Below are 14,715 nucleotides of genomic sequence, written 5' to 3' on the forward strand. Positions count from 1 at the left end.
AAAAGCTACAAATGCGTATGGCCGAGAGAATCGAGTAGATTTATAAGTAACAAATATATAAGAAAAGAAATTTTATTTGTGAATAAGAAATAAATTTTTAACAAAATCTCGGATAAAAGTTATTTGAATATTAAAAGAATAAATGTCGTATTTAATGGGTATTGTATTAAACACTTTTACTGCCGTGCCATCTTATTTGAGTGTCGCGTGAATTTCTGCAAGAGTCCCGTAAACTTTTGAAAATATTGCTTTACTTAATTTAATATATAATCATACAAACTTCTGGAATAATTAATTATATATTAATTATATATAAAATATAAAACATAGTATTTCTTCCATAAATGATAATGCATCAATAACTTTGGTCGCGAGTTAATGAATTATGTACCTAAACGGATCTAGAAGAAAACATACATCTCCCCACATTCTCTAAATACGTGTATTTTAACGTTAGAAATTGATGTGACGTGAACGATAAAATTTTTGCTAAACAAGAGATTTCTATTGTAAATAAATCTTTGACTTTTCCTAACTATTTTATGGATCACAATTATTTTATTTATTTAAATAGGAATGATTCTACTAACTATATTTATAAAGATATAAAGAGGAACAATAAAATATTATTAAAACATAATATGTTAGATTTGTTTAAAAACAGATTCGGTTTTTATTTTTCTGTTTACATCTAATTATCTCAGTCGCAAAAGGAGTGTGAGTGAGAGTTTTTATTTTATTCAATCTTGACTTATGGTATTAGATATATACGTTCAATAATAGAAATAATATATTACATATTTTATTTATAACATTATAATATACCTTAAGGAGGTTCGATGGCTTCATCGGGGGGAGTAGTGGGACGCGGGGGGTTCTAAGGAAAACTTGGCAACAGCGAACGTTTGAAGTAGTAGGAATGGGTTGGCATTGCTCGCCGCGTAGCAGCATCAATTTTTGAAGTACAATGTAAAAATTGTATAAAAAAGAATACTGTTAAAAGTGGAAAAGAGTATACAAATCTATCAACAGGAAGACGCCTTTTTACACTAAAACTGCATTAGGTAAATAAATATGTGTTATATATATTGTATATATATATATATATATATATATATATATATATAGTAAAAAAATATAAAAATTATAAATACATAAAAAATAAAAAAAGCTTTTTTTTTAAATATATTGAAACGATTATTTATATTATTTCTCATTGTTTATAATACTCTTTTTAGGAGTTGTACATGCTGGAGCAGGTTCAACTCACAATCAGCTAAACAAGATTTTTAACTGTATGGATTTGCCAAATATAAATGACCAACTTTTCAAGAAACATGAAAGAATAATCAGACCAATTGTTGAATTTATAGCTAAGGAAAGTTGTTCAGAAGCAGCAATAGCAGAACGCACGCTCACATTAGAAAATATTACAGAATTGAAAAAGTTATTGTAAGTTTAATGTATATGCTCATTGAAATTATAAGAAAGTAAACCGGGGTTACATAGTACAATCACATAATCATTAGCAACTGATTACTGTTTGAAAGTATTTGAGTTCACATTTTTTTACAAATTAAATTCTATTAAAATTTTAATTGTTTATTAGGTTATTGCATTACCTTGCATTTAATTATTACAGAAGTGAACTCAACACTAAATTCACTAATAGTGAAATCGGTTGGACACACCAGTGCGCACTCAGTGCACATTAAAGCTGTTGTTTAATCTCTAATATTTAAAGTAAAATGCAAATATTTCGACTGATAAAATGCCTAATACATATTTTACCAAATAGTACAATAAAGAATATTGAGGATTTCGTGACTTAATCCATTTATATTAAACATACACTTTACGTGGATTTGTGTACGACGGCGTTAATGTGCACTGAGTGCGCACTGGTGCGTCCAATCGAATTCGCTATAAATATTGTTCTGATTTATGTTAATAACTTTATGATCATCGACAACGTAATTGGTAAAAATTTTTAGTATCTATTTTTATAAATGTTTATCGTGTTCAATCTAATCAATTGCAAATTATGTATAATTTATACATCTCTAAAATGATTTATAAATAAATAAGTTACAATTTAGTTATTGATAATCAAATAATTAACTATTTTTAAAATTATTTTTATGCGATTAATTGAATAGTGTTTAACTTCTATACTTGTATAAATTATTAATAAATTGAATATTAAATAGGAAAAGCCTATAAATATTTGTGTAATCAATAATTTTTATATATTACATATTTTTTACTTCTACATATTTTATAGCATATGTACTTCTGTAATTGTCTACACAAAAATGAATAAATTTACTACTTTTAAAATTCGAACATTGCACAGATTTTTTAATCGTTTTTTTCGTTTTTTTGTATTGCAATTATATATTTTTTTACAGACCTGAAAAACTGCAAGACGGTTATTTAATTTTGAACATAGAACCATCAGAAAGTAACCCAGAAGGAAGAATTGTTAGATTTTTCGCCTCATATGACATGGGATGGAGTCAACGAAGCAACGGATATTCATATGATAGCTTAAATGGATACTGTGCAATTATAGGATTAAAAACAGGAAAAATTCTTGATTTTTGCACTAGAAACAGAAAATGCAGAATTTGCGATTTAGAACTTGTTAATGGAAAAATAAAAGAACATGATTGTAGGTTGAATAGTTATAGTAGTTCGAAAGCTATGGAAGCTGATGGTGCAGTACAATTAGTTACAAATAGCAATATTCTGAAAGCCGCTAATATTGAAGTTGGTGTTTTTATAGGAGATAATGATAGTTGCTGTATAGCTTCTATTCAAAATGCAATAAATTACGAAATAGTCAAGCAGTCTGATATGAATCACACTACAAAAGGTGTGGGTAATACTTTGCATGAAATTCATAATAGTAAAGTTTCAGATCCTGATCGTGAGTTATCTAATGATACTATAAAACACCTTCAGCGATGTTTCACATACGCAGTCTAACAGAATCAAGGTAATATATCGAAAGTTAAAGCTGCTTTAACGAACATCCCATATCATATTTTTGGTTATCACGAAAATTGTACCCAATGGTGCCAAGATAATGCTGATAAAGAAAATTATACTGGTATATATTAGATTGAAAAATGCGACTCTTTTCGAGGTCTTGAAAAATACATTTACAAAACTAGCAGATAATGCAGAAAAATTTGCTGCAGCAGCTAGCAGCCAATCAAATGAAAGTCTAAATAATTCAATGTGTGTAGTAAGGCACCAAAACGCATTTCATACAGCATCTCTGAATCCGCTGACTTGTAAGGTGTAATAATGTGTGCGCGCTGTAATCCACCACCCCATGGTTCTCCCGAAGTGGGAGACGGGTGATCTGCGCAAGCCCATCGATCCGCGATCCGCGATGATCGACGAGACCGAGCGAAGCTCGGCCTCGTTCTCTTTCGTTCTGGGGACTCCGAGCTGACCACACCTCCGAAGGCCCTGAGGACAGCATACCTCCAAATACGGGCCTTGATACGACGACCGAGCGGTCTGAGGATCTCGGGAACACGGATCGATCGGATGCGATCGGACTGACTGCGGAGCCCGCCCAGCATTTTATCAGCGACTAGAGGAAAAGGTAGCGAGGGTCCCCGGAACAGGCGAGAGAGCCAACGAGGGAAGCGCCGTATAATATACTCCGAGTACACAAATGAGTATCTCACTGTCTCTAATGTAATTTCGAATCATAATCGGCACACGTACTCGGAGATTGTAATGACTCGAGCGAATATGGGATTGTTTAACGAAACATTAGGTATAGAAAATTGCATAAAGAAGGTGACTGGTGACAACTTTAATTATAATACGCATGATATTGCTGTAGTCTTCTTTGATTTAGAGACCGGAGGCTTCGACTTATCTCGTGAAATTTTACAAATATGTATGAAATGCGAAGAGCTACAATTCGATTCGTTTATTACTCCTACAAAAGCAATTGACAATCAAGCAACAAAAATTAATGGCTTGAGTAGAGTCAATAAACAATTATTCCATAATGGAGAAGAAGTTGTTACTTTCCCTCGGCGAATGGTATTTCTTAAATTATTGGAATATTTTGAAAATATAGAAAAGAAATGTATCCTGGTAGCTCATAATTGTTCATTTGATTCTATTCGTTTTATTTTAGCAGTTAAAGAGTTGTCTCTCTTACAGAAATATGAAAATTATATTCTAGGATTTTCTGATACATTATCTCTGTTTCGAAAAAAATATCCTAATAGAAAAAATAGTTATAAATTAACCACTCTAGCAACAGAACTTCTTTCATTGTCAAGTGATGATGCACATGATGCACGATTCGATGTTGAATTATTAGAAAAATTGTCTGTAACTTGTTTGGATATAGCTGAAATAATAGAGTCAAAAAAATCAATTGAAGAAGTTTTGATAAGGATAACAAAAAATGAAAACACAAAGAAAATATTATCTTCGTTTAAGCCTATGAATAATGTTATAAGTGCTGGTATGCAAAAAAGATTAGCCGAATCCGGCATAAGTTATGATATACTTGTTAATAAATATCGTAGTGAAGGCAAAGATAAAACAATACATTTTTTAAGAAATGAGATTAATGGAAAACCTCAACTTATTAAATCTAATAAGATTTTGAACAATATTTTAGAATACTTAACCCTTAAAGGACACCCTGGGTCAAAATGACCCAGTAAAAAAATTGTGTCGCATTATCTACCATTGAAACGCTGAAATCGGGATCTGTCGCGCCATTTCTTGGTAATTTTAACCTCTCTCTAGATGACAGTACAGTCGTTGTAAGTCAGCAGGCGTCCGGCTGTGTCTGGCTGCCGTCCGTGTCAAACGTTCCGAAAATCACGGGTCTTTTTTTGAAATGTTAGCTTTCGCGCGTATTTTTACCTTAAAGTATATAATCCAGAGAGTATGCAGTTAAATTTTCACGTAAAAATATTGAAAATTTAGAAAGTTATTGAATATTTCGTAAATAGCAATTTTTTGGTTTATAAACCATATTTTGAATTTTTGAACCATAAAGCTTTATTAATAACCCTTCACAAACAATTTCACATTCATTTTGAGTGTTGCAAGAATGCACCCTTTTAATTTCAGCCAAAAAGAATCGATCCCCCGTTTGTGGTAATTACGCAAAGTAGCGCTGGGTCAAAATGACCCAGTGTGTACTTTATGTCTCAAATAGGTAGTGTGTCCTTTAAGGGTTAAAATCTTTCTCTTTTGCAAGTGATTCTGATGTGATTTTGATGTGATTTTGCATGTGATTCTGATAAAAATTTTTATCTATTTATAAGTTATAATTAATCAAGAGTTATAATTAATATATAAGTTATGATACGAAAAATGTTACCAAAGATGTTGCAGAACAAGTATTACTTAACTTTTTATAATCCAATTTGTGATAAATAAAACAAAAAATGTCATATAAGAAAGTATTATTTATTTTGATACATAGGTTATACTGCGATAAACATAACCAAAAATGTTTCATACAAAATAATGTTAAAATGACGGCAAAATGATTTTTTTGTCATTTCATCATTATTTTACTATCATTTTACCATCATTTTACCATCATTTTACCATCGTCAAATGCCCCGTCGTATAACCTTTACTATACTCATTTGCACTGTTGCCAAGTTGCCATTATTTACTTGCGTTCATTTCTAGCAGACGAAAAATCAAGCAATTTATGCTTTAATAATTAATTTTTCTACGAAATGTGCGGTAACCTTCCCCTTTCTTTCGCTCATTTATTTGTAAATTATTAAGTTACATGTGCATATTTTTTTTCCTTATCATTTGCATTTTTTCTTGCACTTATTTAATTCTGAAGGTATGCAATATATGTCATTTCCCATAAGAACCCATGTTAAAAATGCAGTCAGTTTCATGAAATTTTAATATGTTGTTCTGGAATGCAAAATAGAATTATGTGAATTTTTTGGGAATTTTTCACCGTCCCGTTTTGAAAAAAATCTACTCCAAAAATTGTACTTTTTACATTTTTGGAGTAGATTTTTTTCAAAACGGGACGGTGAAAAATTCCCAAAAAATTCACATAATTCTATTTTGCATTCCAGAACAACATATTAAAATTTCATGAAACTCTCTGCATTTTGTTGTAGCCATCGAACCTCCTTAATATGTAAAAAGTATTTTTATCTTTATTTATTTTTTTTAGTACGGTTTATTTTATCATTTAACTCTAGATATTTTATAAACAGTCGCGCACTTCTCAATATTCGGTCTCTCGGAGTTCATGTCAAAATCAGTTTGACAGTAAAAGTATTAAATCATATTTTATTTAATTAATGTTTATATTCAAATAATTACAGCATTTAAACAAGCACATTTATGTTTAGACTAATACAAGAAGCGCAGATAAAAATTATTTACACAATCAGTCATTATCAAACAATTATATCAAGTCGTTTTTCGCATACACAATTGCAGTTATTATTTATCATATATTAAACTTATTAAACATTTCATGACAAAACGTATTGAATATACATGGGATAAATGTATATATAAAAGAATATTAATATATTTAAATAATAACATGTGTGTATAAGATATATTTTGTTTTATCCTGTTATTCAACACTGTTTCTTCGGATCCAACTAGTGAAAGAGGATACTCTAGTGAATACGTCGGGAGATCCACGAGCGCATGGTAGGCCAAAGGAGACAACACCGATCTGAACACCTCTAGCAACGAGAGGACCACCGGAATCACCCTAAAAATTTAATAAAAACGACGATTAGTTATTTGCTAAGTTAATATTTCATTTAATTTAATTCACTCGTCATATTTATAATTATTGTCATAATTATTAAGCAAAAGATATTGCTTGTTCCAGTTCTAAATTTTATAGATGTCTATTTTGATTATATTTAATCTTAAATAAATAGATTGAATAAATATTTTCAAAATTAATAATTTTATCATATTGTAAACAAATTTGAAACATAATATTATCTTCTATTTAGATATTTTTTGGTGCTTATAATCTGTATTAGAATCTAAAATCTCGATGTATTTGCATCACTAAAATAAATAATAGGGTACGCGTACTTTTCTCGTCTATATTTATGCAACGATATTTAAGATAATAAAATTGTTAAATCCAATACTTACGTGGCACGCGCCTTCGCCTGCTCTCGTAAGCGTACAAATGTGAGAAGAGAGTACGTTCCGGTGCCTTTGTCTGCATTTGGCTTGACTGTGAACGCTCAACTCGATCTCTTGTAAATTGTTAGGGACGCGACCATTAAGCTAAGATTAAAGAAAATATTATTTATGAATTCACGTACTAATGAAGAATTTTTTTAAACATAACGTTATACAGTACAAAATTTTATGTTAAATTTAACACATTTTACATGTCCCAGTTTATCCACTGTAATTTTTATATTAATTTAACAGAAGGCAAATTTGTAAATAAATAACACAAGTAATATGTGAAAAATTAAGACAAAATTGTAACACACGCTATCTGGAGAAGTTTATGTTAAATTAACATATTTATAATGTTAAATTTAATTAAAATAAAATGTTATTGTTTCTTCTCTTTTTCTTACAGAAAACAGAAGATGATATCTCTTTATAATATATAACGTAAAACATGTCGCTTTATCAGATGAAAATTCTTATAGAGAAAAGAGTAACATAACTTAAGACATTTTAACATATAAAATGTCAGCATGTGTTGTGTTATTTTTACTCTTAGAAACAGTGAATATTAATATTATGTTAACACCAAGTGTATGTTAAAAATTTAACACAAAAATTTCTACACGCGAGTAGAAATCCATTTAAATAAAAAATATTTTTTACCCTGCAGTTTTGTGCGTGCGTGCGTGCGTGTGCGCGCGCGCGTGTGTGTGTGTGTGTGTATTACATTTTTATATAAATTTAAGAAAAATTAAGAATTTGAAATTTTACAAGATGAGCAGACTGCGCTATTGTATAATCTTTTTTCTTTTATGTAAATAATTTCAAGGACTTTTTCTATTCATTGTGGACTATGTTTAATCATAACACAGAAATAGAGTAATTATTTCTTATTGTTAGTATCAAGGGAATACAATTTTAAAACAGAAACTTTTATATTTTGCTAAACTTTATAAATAAAATTTGATAAATATTAAATAAAGACGAAGCTGGTTTCATTGCAAGCTGCTTTCAAAATAATTTCTGTTTGATGCTTACCGAGGTTCTTCCCCATCCGGATAAAGTGCAGCTAGTACCCTCGGGAGCAACGTCGCTAGTTGCAAGCGGTATGGGTTGTATATATTGGGTGTATTCGATAGGAGTTGTCAGAATAAGTACGCCGATGTCATTGGACAATCCAATAGAATCAAAATTACTGTGAGAGACGGCTTGTCTTACTCTGTAAACGGAACCACTCTCGCTTAACAGATTTGTGCCAGCATGAACAGTTAAACTTCTCAGAGCGCCAGGGGTCCTGTAGCTGTTAAAGAGATAAATTTTAGTCGATTACTTTTCGCTTTTCACCTTTTCAGATAGTTTTAAACATCTTTCTTTTACGAATAAAAAGAATTTTATTCTATTCATGTGTGCATGTATAAGGCTGCTGTTCACTTAAGACGCTACAACTGCTTCGAACCATTCCTATTCTCTTTTCTTTCAATGAAGAAAGAAGGAGAAGAAGAACGCTCCAAAGCATTTGTAGCGTCAAGTGGACCGCAGCCTAAATAATATAAAACAAGAGAATAAGGAACATACCTTGCTATACAATGAGCAGCGGTGAGAATAGTATACTTATTGATGATGGATCCGCCGCAGGAATGCCTTCCGTTATTTCTCAGAGATACTTGATATGGGAACTTGCCGGGCGGAGCATCGCTTCCACCAACAATATGAATATTTGGGTAGCCTATATAAGAAGGTGCAATAAAACAGAATGTACAAATCAGATGTTAGACACAATTTGTTTTTTTGGCCTTTAATGACATAATTAATTACGGTTATTATAATAGTCTATTCTATTTATAAATTGTTACTATTAATAAATATATACTATGCGATACTACATTTTTGTTAGAGTTTGAGAAATGTGTACACATCACAATTGTGTACACATTTATTTTTATATTAAATTATTATAAAAAATGTGATTTTATTATTATTTGATAATTATTATCTTAAAATAATCCATTTCTATGCTATTCTACGTATTTCTATTCTTTTTGACACATACAAAATTAAAACATAATTAATTATTTTATTAAAAAATTATTAATAAAAAATTAATTAAAAAATAATAATACATTTTCTATAAAGTAACGTATACATTTTGCGGTTTTAATTTTGTCATTAAAGATTCAAAGTGTAGCTTCGTTATTTTAATTCGTAGCTCGTAAAAATTAAATAAAACCATAATGAAAATGTATTATGTTTATTCTCGCTTACCATAAGCGGCTACCGCTAAGCAGGCGACTATCAAGACAAAGAACGCGTGCATATTGAAAGCGTGGCACTGGTAATAATGAAACTCCATCGCACGTTTATATAGGCCGTTTTGAGTACTTCACCAGAAGAACATACTTTGGAATGTATATGTGTGTGACGTAGAAATGAAATCTATTTAATCTCTGACAGATTTAATCATTAAATTCCATCGAAATAATTTCGATAACTTATGCTAAGCGATTAAACGTGAGATCGAACTGTGTGTCTACGAAGATCGCTATCGTCTGGTGAAAAATTTATTTCGAAATCTTTATCTGAAATACGTGATGCAATCGATATGATGATTTCAAAATTGCGGTGCACTTCATCGAGCTATTTTAGAAGCGGAAATTAAAATTTATTGATAATGTATGGAATTCGTGTATCTATTGCGCTACAATTTCATGATAATTGATGAAATTATCAGAAAATCACTTATTAAAGCTAGCAAATAAGTTGTGAGTTATAAATGATTGGTAAACTGTGTTAAAATTGAAATGTATATTACATATAAAATATAATATATATTTAACCTTTAGAAGACGGACAGGGTTTTTTTTATGACTTTTTATAATTTTTACTTATAACTTATATTTGAAATTTAAAGCTAGAAAATGCCAACAAATTCATAAGGACTTTGTAAGAAAAAAATTTTTATTTACGATGTTTATGCATACATTTAGTAATGTTGTTTTGTATGATTTATTTCGAAGTAAGGTACAACACACAGAGGCATATCGCACTCACGACACACTTTGGTCTTCGACAAATACCTTTTTTTGAACATACTACGCATTGGCCATTCTCATTTTTGTTTTCCTTAGATTCCCGAGATTACGGAACATAGCGACCCAAAAAACCCTTATATATGATATTTTAGCGCATAAATAGTTTGAAACCTATAAATAAGCTTTCAGTTTTCCAAAGATTAATATATTATTTCACTTTTTAATAATTAATTACTTTAATATGTTTTTTGATAATATATTCAAAATTTAGATTGCATTCCATTGATACATACATATGTTTTTCTTACACATTGTAATGTCAAGCATTATTTATGGACTACGTCTGAGAATTCAGTATTTTTAAGAATTTTCCAACGTGCTTTTTGGCTTGTTCAGCTACAGGAATATTATAATAAACTAATTCTAAGTATGTCAACTCGCACATAAAATAGCAGCGCGTATAAAAAGAATTTTTTTATTAATAATTTTCAGGAATATATTATTTAAATTTTTTTAGAAATGTTCTATTTAATATATAGCATATTCTTTTTAAATTTTTACTTATATGTAGTTATATATTATATATATAATTTTTTATATTAATTATTTACACCTTAAAAATATTTATTGCATGGCAGTTTTGTATAGTCTTACATATTATTCAACAAGTTATTATTGAGATATACTTTTTCTACATTTTCTTTAAAATAAAATTTTTATAAAGACAATTATCTTCAGGTTTTTATTGCATTACGCGTTATAAGTTAATTTCTTCTAAAGAATGTCTTATTTTATATCTTTATTAGTATTAGAGATATAATAGATATTAAAAACAAAACAGGGGATTTTATAATACTATATTCTTTCGGATTATATAAGTTTGATTGTATTAACGCACTTTTGTATCTATACACGAAAAAATATAAATAAATTCCAGTTAAAACGTACTTTAATGCAAGAAAAAAAGTGACTTATTCTTTCTTCAAGTACTATATGTATATCGCATAAATTGTAATAAGATAAAAGGATAAAATAATAAAAATATTTAACCTATATCAAATTTTATATCACATGTGAATATTTATTTGAAATTTATTCGGCATATATTATACAATACAATTATAGTAACACAATACAAAAGCATTAAATTTTATTTAATTGTTAATCAACGTCAACCATATGCTCCTTGATCCAGTCTTGGTACGCGGACACCTTAACAAACGTATCGGGTTCTCCTAAAGCACATGGAACCACGAAGGATGCAATTCCAATTTGAACGCCTTTGGCGAGGAGAGCGCTACCTGAGTCACCCTGCAACATTATTTAAAATTATTATAAGCAAACTGATTAATTTACAATTATTTTCCTTTCTCAATAAATATAAACCATAAATTTATTTGAAGGTAATAGTAAACCTATGTATCTTACATAGCACACTCCCTCGCCGACTTTTGTGAGAGTGCAGACGTGATTGTTAGTTATTCTCCAAGACACCAGCTTACATTTCTCGTGGGAGTAAACTTTTAGGGTGATCTCTTGTAAGGTGTTGGGTGTAGGTCCGTTAAGCTGAAAAAAATATTTCATGTTAAAAAGTAAACATTTCGATATCATACTTAAACATGGCAACGACGCGATAAAAGTCAAGACTGACCATGTGTGACTAATATGTGGCTATCATATCAAATACGGCTATCATATCACGGCTAATATAAAATTTTTTGGAATCTTCGAAAAAATACCAAAAAAAAAGAAAACAGTGACTATTATATGAGATTACTGAATAGTAACAATCGTGCAATTTCACCTATGAGCATTACGATGTATTATTTATATACTATTATACCCACATATGTTAACATGCGTCATTTATATATCATTAAAGATTCAAAGAGGCTTAAAAAGATTATGACTAATTGGTACAGAACACTGTATCCTAGAGAGAAACGTTAATAAAGTTTTTTATCAACCTACTGATATTTTGTTTGGTGAAATATTTGGATTGTGTGTCTTAATCCTAATTCTTAGGTAATATTAAATATTTCAATAAAAACTTACTGAAGTTCTGCCCCAACCGGATACAGCGCAAGGGAGACCTGCGACAGCGATGTCTTTCTGTGCAAGCGGAATGGGTTTTGCAACGTCAGTGTACACGATGTCCCGGTTTAATCGAACGAGACCGACGTCGTGATTAAGTTCGTAATCGTCGAAACCAGGATGCCATGTCACGCTCTCCGCTTGATAAGCATCACCCGTCTCGTTTAAGTAAATAGTACCCGCGTGAACCATAACTTGCTTGGCATTGGTGATACTTAGGAAAAGTCATTTCGTTAGAATGCAAGACATATCTTTTAATTTCCGATGCAATATATACACACACATTCTTATATTAATAAAATATCTCTAACTTTCCAAGAATTTATAAAAAATTTGAAAATTTATAAACGGCACTGGAAATTAAAGGGAATTAATACAATATAATTCAGTAATATTATAATACTTTTCTTACAGAATATATATAATATTTTATCGATATCTTTAAAAAGTAATTATTTTAGTTTAGTTATTAAATATTCAGATCAAATCCTGTGATTAGTTGCTAGAAAATGTCAAAATGTGGGCGGTTAACACAAATCGCGGGTACACTTACTCATTTACACAATGAGCCGCAGTGAGAATATAACGTTTGTTAATAATCGATCCTCCACAACGAAATCTGCCTTGATATTTCAGGGCTACATGATGTGGATACTTGCCGAGCGGAGCGTCCGCACCACCGATGATATGCGATGCCGGCAAACCTTATGAACAAAGAATATATATTATAATTTATTTAAATATTAATCACTTTTGAATAAAATTATTTAGTTAAAAATTTATAATTAAAACCGTATAAAGAATTTAAAAGAATATGTATACATTATGAATTTAATTACACTTACGCACACATATACACATTTTACTGTTTTCTATTCTTTATTTTAATTCTGAACCAATTATTTCGTTATGTTAAGCTTTAAGAATTATAAGAATATTAAAATATAAAAGATTAAAAACTGTCAAATGTTGAATATTAAATGATTATAAAATGTTCTTTTAATTATAGATAAAAGAGATTCTTTTATCAATCTTATTTGAATAAATCTAATTCGTTAATACTATAATAGTTCTTTAAACGTAACGAGAGAATAGATTACCGTGGACTGTAGCTAAAGCGATAAGAAAGAAAGTAATTGCCGTGTACATGATTGCTGAAACATACTATACCCAACAAATGGCTACAATGTTTATTAGCAGCCTTTTATAATCTCTTATTATCACAATTATCCAATCTACAATCTATCAACTTCAAATTAAGGAGGTTCGATGGCTTCATCGGGGGGAGTAGTGGGACGCGGGGGTTCTGGCAACAGCGCACTAGCGTTTGAAGTAGTGGGAGTGAAGGGGATTGCTCTGATTGGTCGCCGCGTGTATAGTGCGTGCTGCTGCTCACGACCGTGGCAGTCTAGCAGACGAAAAATCAAGCAATTTATGCTTTAATAATTAATTTTTCTACGAAATGTGCGGTAACCTTCCCTTTTCTTTCACTCATTTATTTGTAAATTATTAAGTTACATGTGCATATTTTTTTTTCCTTATCATTTGCATTTTTTCTTGCACTTATTTCATTCTGAAGGTGTGCAATATGTCATTTCCCATAAGAACCTATGCTAAAAAGTACAATTTTTGGAGTAGATTTTTTTCAAAACGGGACGGTGAAAAATTCCCCAAAAATTCACATAATTCTATTTTGCATTCCAGAACAACATATTAAAATTTCATGAAACTGGCTGCATTTTTTTTGTAGCCACTGAACCTCCTTAAAAAATCTCAAGATGCGAAAGTATTTTTGTTTTTTAATAATATTCACTTACCAGGAAATAATAAACTTTTTGATTCAAAATCAAATTAGATATTTCAAGTGTTTATTATCGTTACAGCACTCTAAATAAATCAGTCTATATGTATATGTATTTTAAGACAATTAAACATATATTTTTACAACAAATTGGCAATTTTTTATTATGAATAAGTTTGATATTCTTTTTCACAGAAATAAATATGCGCAATTTTAAACGAGGCTGAAAATATTAAATATTCTTCTTCTTTATCTGTATAATTGAGAATTATATGGCCCTCTAACACATCCGCTCTGCCCGGGCTTTCCCTATAGTGTTTCTGATGATATTTTTGCATATAATTATCAAAAATTTAGATGTACATTTATAATATTTATATGTGGTGAACATTGTACACCAGACAGATATTGATAAAGAATATTGTTAAACACAATGTTATCTTTATCGGCATCGATTGATTAATATCTCTCGCTCCCGTTTCTTATCTAATCCTATCTGTCATAGTCAAGCGGTTTTTCCAGCGTGTTATCTAGAAGAAGATTTCCGTGTACGATTTTTAATCATAAATGAGGTTTGATATC

The 14,715-nt window shown here is 30.1% G+C and overlaps 1 protein-coding gene across 1 annotated transcript; it reads right to left on the reverse strand.

Annotated features, from left to right (window-relative positions):
- Positions 1-6,315: 6,315 nt before the first annotated feature.
- LOC139775306 (transmembrane protease serine 9-like) lies at positions 6,316-13,540 on the reverse strand. Its single transcript, XM_071711206.1, has 10 exons — positions 13,433-13,540; positions 12,886-13,036; positions 12,294-12,546; positions 11,667-11,804; positions 11,403-11,549; positions 9,472-9,538; positions 8,785-8,935; positions 8,248-8,509; positions 7,174-7,311; positions 6,316-6,772 (listed from the first exon to the last, which is right to left on the reverse strand). The coding sequence occupies exons 1-10, from the start codon at positions 13,479-13,481 to the stop codon at positions 6,629-6,631; spliced, it is 1,500 nt and encodes a 499-aa protein (XP_071567307.1). The 5' UTR covers positions 13,482-13,540; the 3' UTR covers positions 6,316-6,628.
- Between the last annotated feature and the right edge of the window lie 1,175 nt (positions 13,541-14,715).

This window comes from Temnothorax nylanderi, unplaced genomic scaffold (assembly GCF_030848795.1).
Source record: "Temnothorax nylanderi isolate EJ_2023f unplaced genomic scaffold, tnyl_v1.0 TNYL_tig0096_pilon, whole genome shotgun sequence".
Lineage (NCBI taxonomy): Eukaryota > Metazoa > Arthropoda > Insecta > Hymenoptera > Formicidae > Temnothorax > Temnothorax nylanderi.

What these genes read in the sequence shown, in the direction of transcription:
- LOC139775306 (XM_071711206.1), bottom strand. Translation starts at nt 13,481, where the DNA reads ATGTACACGGCAATTACTTTCTTTCTTATCGCTTTAGCTACAGTCCAC. An exon ending in CGCTTTAGCTACAGTCCACG is followed by an intron (nt 13,037 to 13,432) that starts GTAATCTATTCT and finishes TTTGTTCATAAG; the next exon opens with GTTTGCCGGCATCGCATATC. An exon ending in CCGGATGGGGAAGAACCTCG is followed by an intron (nt 7,312 to 8,247) that starts GTAAGCATCAAA and finishes CTTTAATCTTAG; the next exon opens with CTTAATGGTCGCGTCCCTAA.